Raw genomic sequence first — 24,240 nt, forward strand, 5'->3', positions numbered from 1 at the left:
TCATCATTAAACCAGTGGCAAACCTGCTGTTGCTACTAAGGGTTAGTCTGATTGTCCAGGTGAAGTTTCAGAATAAGAAAATTCCTATGACATAGACAAGGAATTGGACTACTACAGTGTCTCACAGTGCATTTTATGGATTTGAAGTTCATCCTTGCATGCTTCTTGTTAATTGAAGTTGAAGTTCAGTCAATTGAAGTTGAAGTTCATCCTTGCTGCTTCTGTTAATTCTGACAAATATTAATATTTCTGTGAAAAGTGTAAGTCCTTTCATTTATTGCTTTTCTTTCAGAGAGGCAAAGAAAAATGTGGAAGCATTGGCAAACTCTTCAGAAAACAGACAGACTTGTAGCATGCAGGCTGCAGATCCAGTTGAGGTGGAGGCTAAAAGCACAACTGATGATCAGCCTTTTCCAGAACCTAGACTCCCGTATCCATTTACCTCTTGTTTGACTGAGAAGGAGCAGAAAACATACTTATATCTGATGACTAAGTACTCAAAAAAAAAAAAAAATTTTCAAGTTAATGCAGCAAGTCAAAGAGAATTATTCACATATCTGGTAAGTATGCATATATGTACATACGGGCGTCATACAATTTTTTGTTACAAAAAGTCAAGGAAAACGTAGCAAAAATGTTTTAAAATTTAATTTGTCATAATTTCCTTTTAGCATAGTATTATGAATGGTAGTAAAGGTTTAAGGTATTCAGGATAACATTTTTAATATAAATTGAAAGTGTATTTTGTTATTTCATTGAAAGTGGGTGGGGGTTTTGTGGATTTGTTTTGTTTTGTTTTTTAGTAGTAGTCTGAACAACTGATGGTAAGTGTTGATCTTTGACAGCTGGTCAAACACCCACCCATTCCTAAAAAAGCCCACATTTTTTTATGAGAAGGAAGTTAAGAGTTAACCTTACTGTGCCTTTAGCATTTCATAATGGTATGTAGCAGTCTTGTATGATGTTAGGAGTTGGATGCATTTTGATGCGATCTTTGACAGCACCCTGTAATGGGAACTTTCTTCGTTAGCATGTGAGGGGACCTGCGCGATGGCCTTTTATGCTTGCCACATCAGTGCTTATGGGAGTAGAAAGGCACAAGTTCACACTTGCTGCTTAGTCTCAGCAATGTTGTTTAAGTAGTGAAAGGGTATGTCTCATGTTGGTTGGAAGTATCATTTTAGTTGAATCCTGTGTAATGTAATTAATAAGCAAATGTTTTTGAGCCATTGCATTTGGTTTCCCATGCTTCCTTGTTAATGCTAATTCCTTTATTTTATGCTGTAACAATGGGAATGTCATTCCCAGACAAATCAGTACCTCCCGTGTTGTTGTTACTTATAATGTAATTGCTTATGAAGTCAGAGCTCAGGTATCTTTGTGGCTCTGTCATGTAAACTTGTTCCAACAATGTCTTGTAACCTTTCTTTTTATAAACCACCAGTGTATGATCAAAAGAAGCTTGCTGTTTGTTGGGGGGTGGTGTTTTGTTATGTTGGGATTTTTTTTTAAGCAAATGGGCCTTGCAAAAAATTTTTTTACTTAAGTGAAATGCTGAACATATGCAACTACTTGCCAAATGGAACAGCAAGTGGAATCTGTGCCCTCCTTCATACCATCACCTGTATTACCTCTCTGGAAATTTTGCTGGCCTACAGGATTCCATTCTGTCTTAAAAAATAGATTTTTCCTTCCCCCCAGCAAATGAAAGAAGTAGTAAACAACGAAATTGCAGAATTTATGAAATTTGCCCAAAACGCTGCTAAAAGCTGCGCCCAAGATTATGATGCCATCTCTGAAGATGCATTACGCTATACTGAGGTAATCACCAATACTGTGTTTAATTCCTTCTCTTCTTAAATAATCATATTGGAATCGCAATTAAGATACGTAGGCACTGCTCATGGGATCTGATGTTCCCTGAACTTCTGCTGATTCCATGTTGGGATGAGACACGAGAAGTCACCATTTCCCTTATTCTGTGCAGCGTGGTTGGGCCCACAGTTTATTGTAGCCAATAAGATACGATGTAAGTGAGATCACTGAGTACAATACTGTACAAAGATTTAGTTATCAATTAAGTAAATTACATCTTTATGTTTAGGAAAGGAGAAATTGCATTTTAAGTGTGCATTTACGTTAACAAGCTGCTCCTAAATATACGCTACTGGACAGAATGTTAAGCTTTCCTCCACAGTAGCATGTTACAAAGTCACTTTAATCAGAGGTTACTCAGGCTTTAATGAAAATCAGCTGAAAGTTCATGCTGTGTTAAATATCCACTTTGGTGATTCTAAAATCAAGCATGAATGCAACTTTATATATAATTCTTAGTTTAAGAGCACATTTTGGGAAAAGAATTCCAGAATATAGGTTCATTAAACTTCCCCATCAGTTTGTTGACTTGCTCTTGCTTGTTTTCCTCATAGTGTCTTGCCTTAATTGAAATGGCCTACTTGTATACTTTTTGCTAAAATTTCAGTCTTTTCTATTAAGTGCGCACCACTTCCCTTTACAAAATAAAACAGAAAAATAAATGTGTTTACTAGAGAGTAGAGTGTTTAGTTACGTTCAGAAGGATTGCTTAACAGTTTTTATTACGTGCTTTTTCATGCACAAGATAAATCTGTTTTCCCTTTAACAAATCGTTTGGGCACATGTGAGGACAAAAATTGTGCTTTGTTTTCTAAAAATTGGGATTGGGTTTGTAATTTGGTATCTTACACTTGTGTCTGTTTTTCTAAGTGATCTTGTTATCTGGTCACAAAATGTGTCTCCAAACTTGAAGGCCTATTTATAGCTAAGTTGATATCCTGAGTTAAAAATGAAACAGAGGCATATATTTAGTTTTAAACAATACTTGCAGAAATAACTCATTCTAGTTACTAAATAAAACCTAAATGTCTTAAATACATAATTCAGATATCAGAAAAATTTATCTTAGGATCTAGAGTTGACGTGAAAGCATGTTTCAACACATACAGAATCTTCCTATGTCTTTACCTTTGTGACTTTTACCTAGACCTAGTGTAAATACTAGTCCATCTAAAAGCCAAGATGAATAAACTGAAAAGAAAATAATTACCTGTTTTAGCACAGTTCAAACTGTGCTAAGCTTTTTTTTTTTTTATGATTGGTCTGGGCCTGTGAGCATACATTGTTAGCCTTGCATATGAAGTGTTGAGGAGAATTCAGAACATGTTTCAGTTCTGATACCAGTGATTGTAAGATTATTATACAGTTGTACTGGTGTATCTAAGTTTTTAAATACTGTCTCTAACTGGAAAAGTTGAACAAGTGTGTTAGCAGTAATCTGCTAAATATATCTCTATGCTCTACAGAAACTATATGCAAATGCAACTTGCAGTTGCAGAAAAATATTTTTTAAATTAAGTTCTTATGAAAGATACAAGTGCATAAACTGTTTTTTCTTTTTATGTTAGGAATTATTATGTGCTTGTATTGGACACATGCAAAAGTATCCTGAGTTTTACACGCTCCAAGAGATCATGAGTATCATGGGAGGAAAGTTTCATACGCAGTTGACCTTTAGGCTGGAAAAAAATCTTCTTGCAATGGTAATACCTTATGTATATTATTTTGGTGTTATTTTCAAATAAGTAGAATTACATCTGGATTGTGTTATGCAAGGATTCAGGTTTTTTACAAGTATTATTCAGTGCTTGGGTTAGGGGGTATAATTTATAATTAAAATTGTTAATGAAAACATTAATGAAATTATTTTGGTAATAAGACTGTTAACACCCTTCACTGTTTGCAATAAAAAGATTACATTAATAGTATATTTTTTTTACGTAACACTAACTTTATAATGCATCTGCATAAAATTTTAATATTTTTCATTATAAGAAGTGCAGTGTTGGGTTAGCATGATTTCAGTTAAAGCTGTTTTCTGATACTGCTTGATTTCTTCAAGGGTACGGCAAGACGTGGTAAAACAGATTTCCCTACCATGCCTGTTCAACTGCCCACAGACTATAAAACTGTTACATCTATTATAACTCCAGAAAAAAAGGCTTCTATCATGCACAATGTAAGTAACTTTTTTATTGCCATTTTTAAGGCATATTTTTTAGAGAAGAGCAATTTGGTCCTTTTTATGTAGCAGCATTAAGTTTCTTCTTTTTTTTTTTCCTTCCCCCTCATCTCACACATCTTGTAGCACAGGAACATATACTGTATCATTATTTGTTCAGTATTTCATTTATAGCGATCACAGTGCCTGTTTCAAAAGTTGGGTTATTACCTTTTGGACCTTGTGCCTCTTGAAGGGACTTTCTCTGTTCCCTCAGTGAAACATTAGCAAGGTCCTTAAATTGGAACACATTGTCTATGAAATCTAGATAGAATTGTTTGTTACAGTGTTGTTCCTTTTAGACTTTGCTTTGCAATTTCTAAGATGGCCTCTGTGTGTGTGTATACACACCTATGAATGCATGTGGGTGTAAAGGCTTCTGATTTAAGAAAGAAATCCTGGGGGTAAGAAGAAATACTTCAGGCTGTCTAATTTTCTGAAAAGCTGATTAGGTTAGCTTACCCTGGGAATTTCTTTTGCTAAACAGCATAAACTCCATTTCTGAGTTGAACAATATTTAGATTCCATTCCACCTTACCGTTAAATATCCAATGTTTCTGTTTGTGTTCTTCCACAGAGAAAAATCAATGAGCTTTTCATTCTGTAGAACTCGTTTTTTGTGACTGTTTATTCCAGATAATTTGTTATCCACTAATTTAGGGAGTTTGTTCACATATCAAAAACCAAACTTCCAACAGTGACACTGTGATTCCAAAGACGCTTTTGCCTAAGAAAGTAGCAGAGGTGACACAGGAGAATGACATATGCCTCGAGATGTTATAGCTATAAACAGAGACTATTTCTGATGATGTCTCAGGTGGCAGAAAAAAGAACATAGCTAGATTTTTCTTCTCTCTCATGATCCTCAGTGCTCCTGGGCTTCCGTTATCTTCTTAGTCTTTGATGTTCTCCTCCCACCTCATGAGCATTCCCAGCCTTCTCTCTTCATGGAAATCTCTACTCAAAATGTTTAATAATTTCAATTCTGAATTTGTATTCTTCATGTTTTTATGTTTGTTTTAAGATTCTTTATATGTAATCTGTATTCAAACAACTGTGCAGTTTTAACCATACTTTAATGTTAGATGTCTTTATTGTGCTATTACTTAAGTCATAAGATGATTTGTAATACATGTGTGAATGAATCTGTTTGGGTGTGTTTTTTTTTTTTCTTCTGCAATGCACTCCCATATTTCATGATCATCCAAATTCTTATTCAACCTAGTAATTCAAATTAATAGGAATGAACTGAAAGGTACAAGTTAAGAAGATACATTTTCTCATGCTGCAAGGTGGATGCATAAGATTCAGCCAAAAACCTTCAGGGGAATTTTTTGCTTTTTCATTTGATTCTGAAGCCTGGCACTGTGGTGGTATTTGGGCTTGGGGTGGGGGAGGGGTTAATCCATGTTTGTTTGGGTTTGGGATTTTTCTTAGGAATTTAAATTTATGTGTGTATTTCCTAAAAAAAAACTTAAATTTTAACTTTTTTCTGTTTAGGATATTAGTTCAGATTCAAATGCAGAAAAACTTGCTTTGAAATACTGTCCTCAAGTTGTTCTAAGTAATCAATCATTATTTACTTTACTGAATAATCATGGACTAAACTACAAGGAACAATGGGAAATTCCAGTTTGCATTAAAATGATTCCTGTTGCAGGTATAGTATGTTTTTGTTATAACAATTAGGTTTTTGTCCATGAAGACCTTTATATATTCTCATAGTCCTTTTCGAGCAGACTGAATAACAGGAAATTAGAAAATCCAGTAGAACCAACTGTGGGAAGGTGAAAGGTAGTCTGGTTTAGTTCAGATGATAATAGAATAGTTTAATTTTGGTTTTATTTTAAAAAGAAAGAAGCTCTAAGGTTAATGAAAATAATAACTGTAATTATAAGCTCAGATTTTTACCTTTTCTGAAGAAGCAGCACTCTAGAATGCAGCTATAAGAAAATAGTTTCTCTTAGGTACTTCCGTGTTTTTAATTTAAGGAATCAAACAAAGTAATAAAATTTGACTTACTTAGTTCACACATCTTAAAGGGCAAAAATCTGAAGTTAATAGTTTTCAGGTGTCGTCTGGTAAGGAGTCAGAGACCTTTGCGTTGTAAAGAAAAATGTTCAGTTTAATCGAAGTTATTGTGAAAAATGAACTTTAAAAAATCCATTGCTGTAGTTTGTCCTCTGTTTTCAAGGAGGAAAGCTGATAGCAAGGTCATTTCATAGTTTTCCACACCTTGTTCCACCTTGTTACTGAGAATAGTAACAACCTCTAGGGGTATCACCATTAACATTGAATTTGGACATACAACTATTTTCCACTTGGAAAAAAAAAAATCAGTTAAATGTCCTTTTGCTTTTCAAAACTGTAAGCTGTGCTCCTTGGAAAGAAAACAACTGTTAAAATCATCAAGTGAACTGATTTCAATAAGCTAAAAAAGAGAAGTGCTGAAGTTTTATGAAAAACAAAGAGCAAACATTTTCTGGAATTAAAAGGACCTATTTACATCATAGAATAATGAAAAAATACTGAATGTCCATGGAGATCACTTTTCCGAATTGCGGCAAGAAATGGTTTGAATAAACTGATTAACTCATCCAAATGCTGTATTTTAGATGTCAAGCACTCCATCAGTAATCTGAATATAGATTTCCTCTTGTTACCTTTTTTTTTTTTGTTGTTTAAGAATACAGTAGGAGTTTTTTTCATGAGTATTTATAATGGTTGTTGTCTTGGAATGTCCATGTTGTGTGCATTTCACACAAATTTGTATAGCAGACTTCTGGATAATAGTGAATAAGCTGTCAAATATCTGCAAATCTTACAAATTTTGCACTTTTCTACATGAAATTAAATTACTTTATCTGTAAAGTTATGCCTGACTCCTGGTATATCAGCTTTACGGTTTTTAAACTTAATTTTTAGATCCAAAGTTAACACCTAAAGGGCATTCAGAATATGTTAGCCGTATATAGTGTTTCTTGGAGGGTTTCTCCTCTCTTTCCTTTTCTACCTTCCCTGTAACTTACCTCTTGCTTTAATTATGTTGTTTTAATCCACAGATTTTTTTTTTTCTAAAACTGGTACTATGTTCACCATGTGCCGTTGCTTTCTGTATAATATTGGGCAGGGTATTGCAGTTATTTTTGGATGAATCTATGAATGATACATATGTAAGCGTGTTAAGGTGTAAACAAAAGAGTGGGGCAGCAGAACCTGGACGTACTTACTGATTAGAAGAAATATAAACTGCAGCCATCGCTTTTGGGCAATGAGACTTTAAAAAAAAAATAAAGAAATTTGAGATTCATCAAAGAAAAAGAAAAGATCTTTTTGGAAAACAGAATAGATTTGATGATATAATGTAGTATAAGGAATGATGAATCATAAATTCTTATTTTACAAATTCTCTATTTAGAACTACATTTAAAATAGGATTGACTGTTAATGTGGTGTGTATTGCTGTTGCAGGATCCTAATAATTCCCACTGTATCTGGACATACTTTTATTCCTGTTGTTAATGAATGAGAGGATAGTTTTTCATTTCTTCTAGTGTGAATGTGGAATGAATTTGACCAAAACTGGAAGTTGAAAGATGTATTATTTAAACTATACAACAATCTTTTCTCCTTTCGTTTAATATCTACTCAGTCCCTTTCTGTTCTTGAAAAGGTAGCAAAACAGCTAAAGTGGTTTATGTTGATTCACCTCTGCTGAGAAAGGAAATGACAGTAAGAGAGAGGAACCAAATCTTCCATGAAATTCCAATGGACTTCCTAGCAACGAAAACGTCTTACGTTTCGATTTCTGATGTATCACTGGACAAACCAGCTGAGGACAATCTGTTTCAGTGGGACGTATGTAGCTTCACCTCTTAAAAACGAACAAACAAAACCAAAAACCTATGTTACAGTTCCTAAGTTACTTGTTCTGTGATAATAAAGGAAAATTTAGGTTTCCTGTTGGTAGTTTTTCTACTGCTGATTTACGGACTCTATGTTTTAAAATGTCTGTCTAGTTCCTTTAAATGCTTCTATTACATTGGCATCTCAGCTTTAATGTTTCCTTCATTAACGTGTATTTTGATCAGTTTATTTAAGTGGGAAGAAGGTCTATGAAATTTATTTCTCTTTTGAAAGGCCTTTCAACTCCTAGGACTTAAGATACTCCACGTTAAACACGGGAAATTTTTTTTTATTTTAGTTACTGCCTCTCTCTCCCTATTATCTCTCTGGATAATAGAACATTTTTCATGTTTTCAATTTGACAATATCTCGTTTGTGATTAACACATTCTATTTCTTGGGTGGGTTGGTTGGTTGGTTATTTTTTAATATTATTATTTTTTCCTCCCTGTGTTAAGATGTCTTCTGATACCTACCAGTACAGGAAGATTCCTCTTCCACATGACACAGGGATGGACTTCGATGATGATGTTACAGAATTGGAAACTTTTGGAGCAACTGTCGAGCTCTCAAGAACTTCTAAAACGGAAAGTACTTTTCCTACAGTTAGTAACACTGCTAAAGTTTTAGCACATGGCCTAAAAATGGGAAAAAAAAGTACATCCACCATAAACAGTGGAGATGAAGAAGGGAAAAACACCATTTCTGAGCAAGGAGTTCCAGCATGTGTGAGCACACAGCTTCCATCATTAGATGGTGTTCTATGCTTCAGCCCTGAAGAAAATTCATCTCATAAGAGCTTTAATTCAGAGGAGGTAGGACTGAACAAAGCACAACATGTCATGACTAAAGAAGTATCGGACAGCGAAACAAAATCAAATACGCTATCTAATGCTGTTAGTTACAAAAAAGAGTCTGATGCTGCACAAAAAAATGAGATTTACACTTTTTTGTGCAGTAGTGACACGGATGAAGAGCGTTTGATTATTGATACAGAATGTAAAAACACTGATGGCTGCAAAACAACTGTACCAAACCCTGTTTCTTACACCTCAGCAGAGACTGCCAAATCACCCTCCCCCACCCAGATTCCATTAGCAAGCATGACTGAATGTTCAGATATCATGGATCAGGGAAAGAATGCTTCCAGAAAGCCTACAAGAAAGTTGTCTAAAGAATTTGATCCTGTCGGACAGATCTTGAAAATGCAAACTGAACTTCTCAAGTCCCCTTCCCAAAAAGCTCATGAGCAGCCAGTGGTGAACTGTGATAATTCTAATGCTACACCAGCCCATGTGCCTCAATCTCCAAAACCATTGGTGACCTCTAGCACAGAGGCTGTACCAGCCCCCGCCTCAAATCCTAACGGCTCGTCTAGAAATACGTGGACTTGGCTTTTTCAGGGAGTGCCAAAGAGTAAGTAATTGTGTTCATTGTGTAAGGAGTAAAATTTCAGGGGTTTTTTTGGTAAAATTTAACGGAAAAACATTTTAACTTCTTCATCTGAAGAACATCCTAATAGTACCTCTGTTATGTTTATTTAGATGTGTGACTTAATTTTGTTTTTTTAACAATACCTTCTTTGTGTGAGAATTACTGTCTTGGATGTCTAAGGGAGCATTTGGGGAGCTGTTTGTCCACAGGGGTGAATGTGAAATACTGTTTTACTTTAGAGAAACAAAAAGTTGTTATACACAAGGTTATTCATCAAGGAAAATGAGTGAAATGAGTTACTTTTCTTCAGAAATTCAAATATTTGAGTAGTCTGGTCTGCAGAAATAGTTTCTTGTCAGTCAAAAATGGAATCTTTTTACATTTTCTGTAGAAGAAAAATGTAATCAAATTATGCAATTAAAACTGGAAAGAAAACTTGACATTTGAGTGTCTAAGTTCTGAGACCCCTAGTTCAGTTGGTGTTTCTTAGCTCCTAGCAATCTGTTCCAGAAGACTAATGAGGACTCACTACAAACCACCTCTCCAAGTTTTCAGGCATTTAGCTGGAAATTGAACCTATGCTACACCCAGACCTCAGCCAAGAACTGCAAGTCTTGAAGATCCTAGGGACCATGAACTTTGAGGTTTTTCGCACATGCCTGAGTTGCTTCTGAGCTCTGTACAACTGATGTTAGAAGCACTTTATTGTGTTAGGTAGATAGTCAGCAAACCAGGCAGGTTGCATCAGGACAGATACTCTTTTTCTGAAGTATTTAATTCCAATGAATCAATGCTTTTAGGTGGGAAAACATGTTTCACTGCTATTTTCTGACTAGCTGTGCATTTGCTCACATAGGGATTAATCTTAGTTAATTACTTAACCTGTAATGGAAAGAGTTAACATAACTAATTCTGTTTTAGTTGAAATTGTGTTATCACGTCCTACATTTTTATGGATTTAACTAAATTTTAGTAGTCACTAAAAGACCATGTCTCCTCCCTCAGTTTGAAGGGTTGAGCAGCATGATAGTCTTTCTATTTCTCCTTCTCTTAAAAAAACAGAGTATGGAATTCAGGTGTTTGATAATAGAATTTTTTTTTTTTAATGGAGGTAGTGAAACCAATATTGCTAGGATGCTGAAGTGTGACTACGAAAGAATAGAAAGCATAATTCTACAAATTGAAATTTCTATACCAAGCTGATGAACCTCTATGCATGTCTTTTTTGCAGAAAGCCGGAACTAAGTTAAATATTTTACTAACAGATGATTATTTCCGGTCACTTGTATGATAATATCTCACACAGTATACATTTATTTGAAGATGCACATAAACTCTAAATTTAATGTTAAATGTATTTATTCATAGCACTACAGCAATACCTATTTGTAGTTGTAGTTTTGACACATATTTCCACATATCTGCAGGACAAAAAACAGAACTGGATAAGTTTTCAATAAATAATCTTAAACAAGTTGGAGTTTATTTTTGTTTGTTTTAAATGTTTTGTTAAAATATCTCTAAGGGATGCAGGGATGTTTGTTAACTGATCTCAAAGCTGCACTTGGAGATCTAATAAGTGTTTCTTTTGAATATGCTGGTATTGAAGTTGAAGCAAACTAATTTTGGAACTGAAGCTGATGCTACCATCCAAACCTGAGGCTTGAGTTATTTTAGTAACTGATAAATGGATGGTGGCTTTTAGGAGGCATTCACTGTAAATAAAATTTTTGTCTCCTTTGTGCTGAGTGACTGTGGCTTAAAAACAGCCTTTGAACTCTTTGTATAAGAATGGAGTCTCACAGCTCTGTGTAAGAAATCTAATGATTAGGATAAAATATCTGGAAATATTTAAAAATACACTCTTTAAAAGTTATAGGGGACATTTTCCAAATTTAATTTTTTTTAAATACATAAGTGACTTCTTGTGCCTAATGAGATGGTTTTCACCCCAAAATCTTAGGAAACAAAACAGATCCTGTTTAAAATAAAAAAAAAAAACCCCACAACCTGCTGCAAGAGAGAAAAGCTAATTAACTTCATGGTAGAGAATGTGTAAGCTTGTCATTTTCTGTTTTACTTATTTTCTATAGGAAAGCTGCCAAATGAACTTCAGATGCTTGAAGAAGACGCTTCAGAGTATAAAGCACCTGAGGATGGCAACCTTGTGTATAAGCTATTCAGTTTGAATGATCTGTTGTTACTTGTGCGTTGCAGTGTGCAAAAAGTGAAGTCATTGCCACGATACCATAAAAAGAAAAAAGCCCAAAAGGTACAGATTTTGCTGTTAGCTGTTTTGTTTTGGTTTTTTAAACAGTTGTGCTCGACTGGCATCTCTGGGATTCCCAATCCTTCATACCATTTGTGTTTTCACTTGGACAATTAGTACACTTAATTGTAACTCTACAGTGTGTGTCGTCTTTAAGTAAATATTTGCTGTAGGAAGAGAGGGAAGAATAACTTGTGTTTTCTTTAAACCTACTTGATTAGAAGATAAGCAAGAGTGATTCTGCATTTCTTACTACAACTGCATTACCGTAATACGCATGGGTAATTATGCTCATGTAAACTAATGTCAGTTTGAACTATTCTTGAAAGTTACTGCAGTAATTAGGTTTTTGGCCCAAGCCCTTTAGAATGTTCATGATCATAAATACTTTCAAGCAGGATTCAGTCTTGCTATTATGCCTGGTTAAGCAGAGAAATAGGAAATAGAATAAACAACAGAGGACACATTTAAAGATAAAAAGAATTCCTATTCATTCTTCTTGAAAAGGCTATGGTATACATCTTAGCAAATCGTTTGTCTTAAGGAATAAAATGTTTTAAATGCAAGTGTAATCCAGATATTCCTTGTAACATCAGGAGAAGGAAAGCTTATTCTGGAATCCTCAGGAATTTATTATTTTGTCAAGAGTCCTCTAAATCATTCAGCAAATTAGATGTGGTATCTCGCTCCCCAGAATACCAGAATTATGGTAGGCAGGCATTTTGTGAGGTGTTTATGCTTTGTTGAAATGGAAATAGATCTTTGTAACTCTGATTAGTTGTTAAGATTCCGTGCTCAGAATCTTATTCTGAAGAAATACTATCTCTTTGCTATTGATCCACTGCTTATAAATGCCTGTGAATAGCTGCTTAGTTTGTTAATCAGAAACTGAGCACTGTTGTTTATTTTTTAAAATTCCTGCTGAAATTTTACCTGTGATTCGTCAGTGAAAAGAGGGTTATATTTTTCTCTGTTAGTCTTAACGCGCAAAGGCTAGCCTCTGATTTCAAATGAGAGTCCAAGCGTTAGGTTCTAATTTCAAGTGAGATTCTGACAAGGGGAATAAATGGCAGGATTCCACTAAGCAAATCAGAAATATAATAATGTTTTTTTCTTAAATTCCTCCAGGGGGCAGTAGAGCACAGAAGTGTAAACTTCAAATTAATTTAGTAGCATGGAAAAATTACTTAGCAGCAAAATTTTATTATTTGTAAAAACTTGCCTAGGCTTTTTTTTTGTCATTTTCACCTTCCTCTATATAGAGTCTCTGCAGTCTGAAGTTTGTGCTGTGTGTTTCTTAGAATGTGAGCTATCACACAAAATCTCTGAAGTGTCTTTGTTGCTTCAGCTGTAGTGGAAGACTGTGATGATTATCAACTACAAGATGTAGTTAAATTGTGGACTTTTTTTGGACAGTGAGTGCTGTTTTTTCTTGTATCTTCACTTTTATAGCTTACTCCAATATTCCTGTTGCCAAAACTAGAATACCAAGCCTATTATGGTGTTGAAGCTCTTACAGAAAGTGAAGTCTGTCAGTTGTGGACAGAGAGTATGTTGCATTCTGAATGCTTATTTTACATTGGTAAGTTCATGTGTTGATTTTTGCTTAAGAAACATGTATGCTGAATATAATAATGGAAGAGAAAAATATTTATTAAAGGTATATTCCATATGTCCGTATTTGTTTTAACTTTCTAATTTTGGTTTTCACTTTTATCTTGAATAAGCGCTTTGTCTAAAATCTCTGTTGGGTGGTGAATGAGGATATTTCAACTTTGGTTTTAGATTAATAACATCCAGTAATCTTTGTTTTCAAGAACTGCATTTATTTGCCTTTCAAAGACAAATGTATCTGTAACTGTGAATTTAGTTCTTTGAAGTTAGTAATCTTCTTGACTTAGTCTTTTTGGGTTTTGGGGGGAGTTTTTTGTTGGTTTTTTTTAATGAGTCATATACAGCATGAATTATGGCAGGAGTGGTAAAAATATTTCTTGATTAAATGTGAGCTATAAATATATCTTGTCATTTTGTGAAATAATTTTAAATAAATTTGGTATTACATATCAAAATAGAAGACAAACAGAGGCTCAGGTGCGTGGCTCACAGGATACTGATTCCTTGGCCTTTGAGCTTGCAGTATGGGAAAAGGTCAAATGTTACCTATTTTTCTTCGAAAACAGGCAATAATGTTCATATTTCTACACTGATAGCATGTAGACAGATAAGATACAAGAGAATGAGGAAAGACAAGCAAAATAGGGCTAAACCAAGTTCTGTCATTCAGAAATAAGAGAAATTATATGCTTTGACAATGTACATGTGTCTCATATCTAAGGTACTGGAAATAATTTTCTGGCTTTGCAGAAATGAAATTCCTAACAGGAAGAAGAAAAATACGTAGCCTAAGTTTATTGAAAACTTTTTTCCATAGCTATGATATGGAAAACTCTTCATGAGTTCTGAAGACTGGATGATGTTACTTAAACACATTTTCCAGGTTTTCCATTGTCCATATCTAATGGATCCATGAAATTTAATTTTCTAATATGTGATATGACTTGAAACATCCCTGTCAAAGGGATGGTCTTAATATTCCTTGTCCTGTATCTCGCAGCAGGTGGAAACAGGAGATACCGTAATAGAATCTATGAATGAGAAGTAACGTACATTCAGTGAGAATGAAACAGGAAACTTCAAATCTTGTGTAGAAGAGATGACAGCTGTAATTCAGAGCACAGAAAATAAAAAGACAATAAAGCAGGGATAAAAAGCATGGAAATTCTTCGCTATGAGGGTGGTGAGGCACTAGAACAGGTTGTCCAGAGAAGCTGTGGACGCCCCAGCTCTGGAAGTGTTCAAGGCCAAGCTGGATGGGGCTTTGAGCAATCTGGTCTAGTGGAAGGTGTCCCTGCCCATGGCCGGGGGGTTGGAACTAGATGGTCTTTAAGGTCCCTTCCAAACCAAACCATTCTATGAGTCTATGGAATGTTAACAGAAAGGTATCTTACTTGCAAAGGCCGTTTATCCAAAATCACATAAACCAAGCACACTAGGAATGCAGTGTTGTAAGGAAAGTCTCACTAACAAATGTCCTGTAGAAAATGCGGTTTTCATGTTTGTACAATGACATTTTAAACGTCAGTAAAGTTTTTATATCTATTGGGATACATATGTTCTGTAGAGAAATGAAAATTATGCATATAAAGAATGTGGCCAGATTAATTTAACAAGCCATTTAATGTATGGAGAGCTCTCTGAATGCCAATTATCTTTTAATTAATAAGGTTTTAAAAAGGAAAATCTGCAATAAAAGGGTTAGTCAAAATGCATTTTAGAATATGTTTGGCACTTGCTACGGAGTGAGGGCAATCCTGTTTGTGCAGTGAACGAATGTTCTGCAGTGGGGACTGCCTCACTTTCCTGTTGTAGAAAAAATTCTCTGTTTTTTATGGTTGTTATGGCAGCAGTTGTGGCCTGTGGTTGCCTAACCTTTCCACTTGTGCACTGAATTATACTTTTGCTGTTGGTGGCTCACATCAGAATACTATTTTAGAAATGCTGAGTTCTCTCTTTCCTAATTTTTACATGCAAGCTTTGCATCCTATCATAGAATTATAAGGGTTATTTGAAATCTAATAGATTTAAGGTGATAGTTTTGCCGACTTCATCTATCTTTGTCTGCTGTCCATATTTAATGGAAATTATGTTTCTGATTTTAAAAGCAATATTTGCTGTGGTTTTTCCCTTCTCTAAAAAAACAAAAATCCTCACAAAGAGATAATTATGCACACAGTTGTCCATTTCTAATTATATCTTCATGTACAGTACTGAAGCGTTTCTTTTTTTTTTCCTTGGTTTTTAACAAGCTTAACAGTATACTGAATTGCACTGAAATTTAGCCCACTGTAGAAAATTTTATTAACGTTTCCAGAGTCACAAGTGGTGCGAGGAAATAGTGAAACTGTAGAGAGAGGGCTAATCTGCTTACAAAGTACACAAACTGAAAGAATGCACATTAGTTACAGGATACTTAATTTATGGCTTGGGCGCAGAAGTTTGCAGACAGTTCATCCAGCCAACACCCCTTTTTATAGAGGCTCTCAGGAGTGTAGGAGAAAGGAGGCTGCGCGTTGCAGGAGTTGTTCTGGCACAAGCAGCCATCCTCTTCTGATACAGAGGTTCCTCAGAAACAGTTGCGGAGCCCTAGGCCGGCAGGCTTCAGTGGCCTGGCCTCCAACATGCTCTCTCTGTTTGTGTGCTTGGGAGAAAAAGTGGTTGGGATTGAGAAACACTGGTTATTCCAGCGATATTTGTTTGTAAGCTCGTGGATGCGCTTCCTCCAGCAGCAAGCCCTGGGGTCCACAAGGGTTCTCCTTTTGTGTGCTCTGAGGAAGCACAGGATTACTGTGGGTTGTCACTGTCCTGCACAGTAAATGAGTACTCCCAGCATGTGGGGCCGGCCCTCTCCCACAGCTATTTAAAAAAAAAAAGTCTGCTACAAATACAGAGTTGGACTCTTAGGATGTCACAAACTTTTGATACTGACAGAATATGTGATTTATTCAGGTAGGCCAGTTGGGGACTGCAGATTTTTGATACCGCCATGTAGTTTCCAGTAGAGGTAGGTAAAAAGACATACATGGGAGTAAATGATCCACTTTATGAAAGAGCATCTACCACAGCTTTTAATAGGAAACTGTTACCATATTCTACTTAAGGATTCTTTCTGCTGTCATTCAGAAATATTGCAAGGTAGCTGTGAAATTCTGCCTTTCAGTTTGTATTTCTGGGGAGCTGTGAAAAATACAATGTCATTGCAAGTGTTACGATTTAGTTAGACGGCTCTTTGCAACAGAAAGCTTTGTCCTGAAACTCCAGGGACAATTCTCTATCCCTGCATTATGGACAATTTAAAATGGGGTGAATATCTCATTCTTTTTCATTAATCTTATACCTGAAAGTAGGACTACTGCTATCATGTGTTTGGTGTAAGCGGGCAGACAAACTTGACTTCTCAGTTTGTGCAACAATTCGAATTATTTTAAGTGAACTATCATGTCCTATAATAAAGGAATTTTTAAATCAGACATAGTAGAGCCATAGACTTACTGCTCTTTTTAAATTTACCCCACAGTATGAGCGTGAAAGCATGGAACAACTGTTTGAAAGTTGTGATCTTACTATTACTAACATAGTACCTACAACTTGTATTCTTGTTCAGACAGTTCTGAGGCTGTATAGATCTTAAGTGAAGCCTCTAAAATTGAAGTTTTGAGCATGTAGCAGACCTCAGTGTTAAATTGCTTAGGAGTTCTTGGATCCTGAAAAAACTTAATTCACTGTCTCAACAGTCTTTTTTTTTATTGCTAAGTAAGTATGGATGGAAACTTCTCTGGGCCTTGGTCTGTGCCTCATAATTGTCCGGCATTGTTCTTCAGTGTTGTATTGCTCTGTGTGGCTGAGGGAGGAATCTCATAGCTCAGCGCAGTGACTCAGCAGTGCTGCCAGCTGAGGAGATGAGAAGGAAAACGGAAGTGTAACTATGGCCTCCTGCAGCAATTGCGAAGTGTGCTATTAAGTTGAATTTTTAAAATTTGTATATTCTCAAAGAAGGTAGTGATTGTTTGCACAGAAGCAGAGATACTATCATCAAACAAACTTAAGAGTGCTGTCCTTCTCTTACTGGTAGAGCACCTTGCTTGGTTGTTGATTTAAGTCTCCTTGCTACTTAGATAGGAAATCCTGCATCCGCAAAGGGAGTAATCTCTGTGACATGTTTCCCGAATAAGATACTTGTACTTGATCTGAGCAGTAAATAAAGTTGTGATAAGCTTTGCTGATTAATGGGAACATTTTACCCCGACCATTATTCACTTATTTGCCTTAAGTGCCTAAGCAAAACTTAGTGCGAAAAGAATAGTTTACCTTCACTTGAATAGGATAATATTGGCCTTTAAAGATTATTTGAAAAATGGGTACTTACTGTATGGGTAACTTACTGAATGTCAAGTGTTTTTAATCAGTCACTTCTCAAATATAAGACACAGTAACAGAAATTAAGTATGAGTAGTTCATAGATTATTTTTTTTTATTATTATTATTATTTTTTCCCCAGTGCTGCTGTCAGTCATTTTAGAAATTGAGAAGTTTCTGATTTGAGGAGAGGCTGATAAGGAATGGAGAACACAAACAGATTTGATTTTTTTTTTTTCTTTTTTTATAGTGGCTTGAAGTTTCTTTTCCTCTAGTCAGTGATGCAGAATATTAAACCTAGCTGCTTAGTCTTGCACAAAATACTGATATCAAGAAAAGTAACGAATGTATGGTGTTGAAAAGAAATTAGTTGTCCTGGTGCTTTTTTTTTTTTAATTTGTTAAACTAAGAGTTCTTACTTGGTCTTCTTACACACCACAAAACAAATTGCTAGTAATGTTTAGCTTGGAATGTGAAATGCTTTGGTTTAGCAGTTTTAACTGTACAATTGAAGCATTTACACTTCCTACAAGAGCAGATTTGTAGTAAGGCAGTAAATTCCACTGAGTAGGTCCTATTTTATTATGCTGCCTTTCCCTCCTCCTCTTTGTGGGAGCTGGAATAGAACAGATTTCTGGGAAAACCACAGCATGTGAGAGAATCTGAAGGTAAGGCACGGTCACCACATCAGTGTACAAGCTATGCTAATGACCTTTATTGCTTATCGAGTGAAAACATGGGCTAAACTGTTCTTGTCAGCCTTTATTTTAAAAAATGTGATGAGGAGAGCTTTGAATTTTTGCTCCTAGCTATGTCAAAGACAAATAGTCTTTAGTGATTTGCCATGAACAAGGCCTGAATTGTAAATTGTAATTTTTCAGGTGAGGGAAAAAAATCAAGAGGCGAAGGTACAGAATCCCCAGAAAATCAAGTAACACAATTGTTCGTATAACGTGTCACAATAGAAAAACAAGTATATTAAACTCAAAAGTACATTCGTTGTAAAAGACAAACTTTCATTATCTGTCCAGCGAGGAAGCATAGTGATAAGGATCAAAAGAACTTGGGAAGATACAAACTAACTGATGAGATTAAGGCCATGGCCAAATGAGGTTGTATATCCCAGACATCACCCAAGATGTGAGATTTGCTAGAATCATGCGCATCTCCCTGATTTAGAAAGACAGCCCAAATATGGATGTCTGTATTTAAAGTAGCTATACATTTTACTTTCCATTATTGTGCAACATTGATAAAGACTTTTCACTGTTCTATGCTGTAAAAGAGCAAAATTTTTTATTCCTTTTAAAATGTATGAGGTCTGCAAATTATGCTTTTGCATTTGTTCTTTTTTATTTTTAGTTTATTAATTGAATTAATATTTTTCAGGACATATTGATGCTTTTACATCAAAGCTTATTATGCTAGAAAAAATTTCTCCAGAAATTTTAAGAGAAAAACTTGGATTGATTAAGTGAGTATTTTTAGTAGAGTTTTTTTTAGCAATGAATTTGAAACCCTAACAAGCCTTGCGAGTTACTGCTTTTGTAATTATTTTTTTTTCTTTTTCACAGGCCTGCAAATTCATTAAATATACTTCATCACATTTTGAAGAAAGTGTCTGAGTAAGTGATCCATTCTTGTTCATTGTATTTATTGGCAACATTATCCAGCTCATCGTGTTTCTTCTGTAGAATGCCTGTCTACTCTCTGATTTTTATTTCTTCAGATACATGAAATACTTTACAGATTCTTTTAGGTCTACCATAGCATAATGCAGTACTACATAAAGATGTGCTTAGAATTACAGGTTTTGTAGAAATGATGCAAAAGAATAAGAAATTGATTTTTATGAACCACTTATTCAAGAGAGGAGGCTGGACACTCTTGAGCTGATTAAACAGTTCACAGGAGTGAGTTGTAATATTATGTACGTAGGCTGACATTTAAAATTTGGACTTCTGTTTGTTTTTAGTCTTTTTGCTTAATCTGTAGAAATAATACTGTTTGTGTTCCTTCTGCTTAGCGTGACTTACAACAGTGTATGTCTTTCTCTGTACAGCGTTTCAACCTTTTTCTTGCTCCTTCCTTTTCTTTATTTATTTAGCTCCTTCAAGGCTTTTGGTCTGCAAGTGTCTTTCAGTTTTTTGTGTAGCAGGTTTCTTGCACTGTGTGTGAAGCCTCTTCATTTGAATTACAGAAGAGTTTTCCTGCACTTCATAATTTCTGTAGCTTCGTGATTTGTGGCTAAGATTTTTGATATGGGCAGCTGGTTGACATTTATCGTCCTGAAAACCTGCTTAGTCCTGCATGTATTTAAAGCATGTCTGTTCTTTGTGTCTGTGTCCATATATGCATTATGCTTTGTAAGGTGCTGGTTAAAGAACTATAGTTTGCCAAATATGGATGGTTTTCAGTGTATGCTTAGATGTTTTGTTGAATATCATGACAATCTGTACATCGATGATAAATTAGTACGTTATGAATATACGTTATAAACACATTAATTAGTATGCGTTTATCAATACAGTTTAATTCATGCTTTTTTGTCCATAGACTTTTTATAAAACAGGGACTGATAAGTAAATATCTGAAGATGTTTTGCTTTTGCATTAAGAGCTTAGTAGCTATCCTGATCAAATGAAAGAAAACAAAAACATTTAAGTAATATTTTTTCATTTTGAACTTGATCTTTTTAGTTTGCAGGAGGGTTCTTATTTGTTGACTCATGCTGCAGGAGATTCGTCAGTTGCAATCTACAAGAGTTCTCTTGACAAGACAACGAGAGCATCATATAACTTACATAAAGCTCATTGTGATCTACCTACTGTACCTGCCACTCTTTCAGTCCCGTGGGTGCCACTAGATCCCAGCCTCCCTTTGCCCTATCACATGAGTCACGGAAGAGTTCCATGCACCTTTCCACCTGCACCCCAGGAAGCCATGTGGAAACAGAAGGTCAGTATCACACTTGATGGAAAAGCAGATTAGCAGCTTTGAAATAATCTGTTTCAGTCACTTGGATATATAGCTAGTATATTTATCTGTCATCTTTGGGGGTCAGAGAGACCCTTTAGAGTTCTGGTCCACTACCAAGAATAGGAATGCTTTTTTCCTGAGCAATATTTCAGGTGAGATTCATCTCACCTAGCTTTAAACATTACAGTATGGAAAATCAACGTTTAAGCTCGTTGTGCTGTCAACAGAGGGAAATGGAATATTTTCTAAGATGCATCTCCACACCAGAGATGGACCTCTTAAATAAATTGTAGCACTCATGCTGTAGACTATTCATTTTCTCTCTAATGACTACAGGAGTAAAGATGATTAGTACAACTGTAGACGGGTAAAACCAGGTAAGGTGAATTCTACTGTCAGGGTCTATTCCATTGAGCTCTTATTGCAGTTTGCTGTGATATATTAAGTATTTTGGTTTTTTTTTTAAATACACCTGTTTGTTTTTTTTTCTCTCCCCGTTTGATGGCAAAATTCTTTCAAAATGAAGTTTTGCATCTCTAATGTGAACTAATAATACTTCTGGACAGCAAAAAGAATGTAGCATTTGGCTTAATTAAAAGCTTTGTAATTTATAGGCTTGCAGTACAGCTGAAACAGATGCAATATTTGCATTTATAAGGATTTTCTAATTTTGCCTCTGTGGTAGTGGTTTTTGTTGATTGTACTTTTTCTTCAAACAATTTCAGGAGGGACCTTTTAACCCACTTTCCTGTTATTTCAGTCCCACCTTCATCTCTATTTGTCCCTCTGTCTTTCCCCAGGATCTCAAAATCTTGAACTTGTTGGGCTGTTTCAACAGAAACTGGCATGTCTTGGAGGCCTAAGATACTAAATTCTAACCAGCTTAGTGAAAATAAGTAGCCAGGTAGAGGAGTGGGATCCAGATTAGTGCTTCCTCTGTGGAGAAGGCAATAAGCACTCAACTGTAATATTTGATACCCGAAATCTCATGTAGACAAGAGAGGTTGTTAGCAAATTGGCTACACAAAAAAATCAATAATTGACAGAGCTTTTACATTGCTAGGTGTGGGATAATCGTATAGCAAGACGGAAAACCAAACAACCTTACTTCTTCACTGGAAGTTGAAGTACTTTCCTCAGTCCCCTCATGACACTCTTGAAATCTTTCATGTCTTCATTTATTGATTCCTGATTTCAGCGGCTAGGGTGGAGCATCTTGGGTCTGTTCTTGGTTGTTTGCAATTTTAAACAAAGTTCATGTAGGGGTAACAGTGATTCTCTGCAGCAAAAATAAGGTTTCCTTTTGGCCCTCTAAAGTATGTTAGCTCAGTCAGAAAAATTACCGTCGATCACCTGTCTGCTTGCTCTGAACTCTTGTCACCTTTGAGGAAACTTTCACTGCAATATCAGGTGGCTTCCCTAGCATACAGAAACTTAAGTTCTCATGGGTATACTGTTCCCTATAGGGTGAAGCATTCGTAACAATATGTATGCAATACTGTTTCTAAAATAAGAGTAATGTGTTATTTTGTATAGAGGCACATATACTTGTCTAGAGGCATGGGAGTACCTTAATTTAGGAAAACATAGCTTTTATGTCTCAGACAAAAATATAACACTGTGTGTGGATGGCTTGCTCATTTTTACTGAAAATTAACAACCTTACACAGCATTTATATTCTGCATTTCTTCAGGGTGCAGTTAAATCTAAAGAAATAAAATGTTTTAGATGTTTGAATGTGATCTTCCCATTAGGATAAGTAAAAATTAATATAGCCGAAAAGTCACTAACATCTGTTTTATGTTGCTGTTGTTTTTAAAATAGAATAGAATTTATTTATGAGAAGAAGGACTAATTGTCTGCATCTAAAGAAACTTTTTATAGAAATTGTGGAGATTTTTTAGGAATCCAACCTGCTCTGTCATTTATGCTAGTGAATAAGTGATGCATATCATGCTTAAGAAATTTCCCAAAGATCCCACTCTCAGCTCTAATGTTTTGAACAGATAGTATCACACTTCAAAAGTAAGAAACTTTTCAAGCGTTATTTTTCTTCAGCATAGACTTACTCATTTGTGTAAAAGCCACATGCTAACTATGCCTAGCTTAGTGGACTGTGGGATGCTTTTTAGGCCCAGTTATATGTTTTAGCCCCATCGTGACTTCATATGAGGGCAAAATAGAGTTGTGCATCAGTTCCTAATTACCTCATGCAGTTCGGTTTCTGCCAGAAGGAAATCCAGGCATGTAGGCAAGAAAAGAGGCAGGGCTGGTCAGATCCCACTGGTAGCAGGAAGACCAGCTATGCCTGTTGCCCAGTCCGGATGTGGCCTCTGCGTCTGGCTGGAATGACAAGTAGAAGGTAGTTCTCTGAAGGTGCTTGTATATGTTTGTGCTTAATACAGATTTAAGAATAATAATTCTAGTTTGGTTTGGGGTTGTTTTTTTTATTCTCTCCCCATATATGTCTAGGTGACTGGGGCGAAAGGACAATCGGACACACCCTATGAGCGAAAGCCAGTAGCTATGGAAACAAAAGGCAATCCAGCTAAGCCTGTTAGAAATGAAGGTGTGGCTACAAAGGAGCTGAAGAAGAATTACTGCAAACAAAGAATGATGAAGAAAAAGTGGAAAATGAAGTACAACAAAATGCAACTGAAGTAGGAATAGCTGAACCATGCTGTGATAAGTATGTCCTGGAGAAGGACAAGACAAAACAAAAAATTCGAGGCTTTCTTGCAGCTTCAAAGGAGCCAGAACAAGCTGGCAGGGGAAATGGGTCCACAGCTGAAACATTCTATAAACCTTTAACCCTTTCTTACCTCAGTGGATGCATTTCAAGTGAAAAATCTTAAATTCAGTCAGAGGGAAAAAGCAAGTGTATGTGGCTGAGGTTAGGGGATGAAAGTATCTTCTGTCGGTCTCGTGATTTTTGTAGAAAAACTACAGCGTGAAGAATGAAGCAGCGGTCAACAGCAATATCTGATATCACCTAACAACAAGAAAAATAACTTTTCAGCTTTCTTAATTCTTCCAGAATCACTACAGATTTTTATTCTGACATATTTTAAAATTATATTTTACTTTGTGTAGTGTGCACAAGGGAAACAACTTGGATTTAACTACTTAATCCTTTTAACATCCAGTGTCTACCAGTTTTTAAGTTACTTATAAAAATACATTTTGTTTTTAGGGCAGTGTAACAAATGAGGTTTGGGGAACAAAAGCTGTGTTTATTTGAATAGTGTGTGCTATAAATTTGCACTAGGAAACTTACAAGTACAGCTAAAGGGTTAAAATACATATTTTTATGCTTCCCCAAGACAATTTCCATGGCATGTCTTCAAAAATGAATGTTGCAGTTATTTACTGTATTACTGAATGGCTGCAGTTATTTACTGTAATACTGAATGGTTACAGCCTAAATCTCATATCACATTGCACACTGATATGCAGTAGTGCTTACCTGAGATATTAAGGTTTGCCTGGAGGAACAAGTGATAGGATCAAGGCCTTAGTCATTGTTCCGAAAACCCAACCAGACTATGCTGTACCCCAGCAGTTTGCTTGAAATTTAGAGCCA

The 24,240-nt window shown here is 35.6% G+C and overlaps 1 protein-coding gene across 1 annotated transcript; it reads left to right on the forward strand.

Moving 5' to 3' along the window:
* The first annotated feature begins 403 nt into the window (after positions 1-403).
* On the forward strand, positions 404-23,878 carry ICE2 (interactor of little elongation complex ELL subunit 2). The gene is made up of 13 exons (XM_009818530.2): positions 404-560; positions 1,702-1,821; positions 3,444-3,578; positions 3,938-4,054; positions 5,597-5,756; positions 7,770-7,954; positions 8,460-9,417; positions 11,529-11,707; positions 13,157-13,286; positions 19,067-19,151; positions 19,252-19,302; positions 20,377-20,635; positions 23,130-23,878. Exons 1-13 carry the CDS (start codon positions 486-488, stop codon positions 23,319-23,321), a joined length of 2,646 nt encoding a protein of 881 aa, XP_009816832.2. The 5' UTR covers positions 404-485; the 3' UTR covers positions 23,322-23,878.
* The last annotated feature ends 362 nt before the right edge of the window (positions 23,879-24,240 follow it).

This window comes from Gavia stellata, chromosome 13 (genome assembly GCF_030936135.1).
Source record: "Gavia stellata isolate bGavSte3 chromosome 13, bGavSte3.hap2, whole genome shotgun sequence".
Classification (NCBI taxonomy): domain Eukaryota; kingdom Metazoa; phylum Chordata; class Aves; order Gaviiformes; family Gaviidae; genus Gavia; species Gavia stellata.

Coding starts and splice junctions, on each gene's coding strand:
- ICE2 (XM_009818530.2), top strand. CDS start 486: ATGACTAAGTACTCAAAAAAAAAAAAAAATTTTCAAGTTAATGCAGCA. Junction 4,055..5,596: donor AGGCTTCTATCATGCACAAT/GTAAGTAACTTT, acceptor TTTTCTGTTTAG/GATATTAGTTCAGATTCAAA. Junction 7,955..8,459: donor ACAATCTGTTTCAGTGGGAC/GTATGTAGCTTC, acceptor CCCTGTGTTAAG/ATGTCTTCTGATACCTACCA.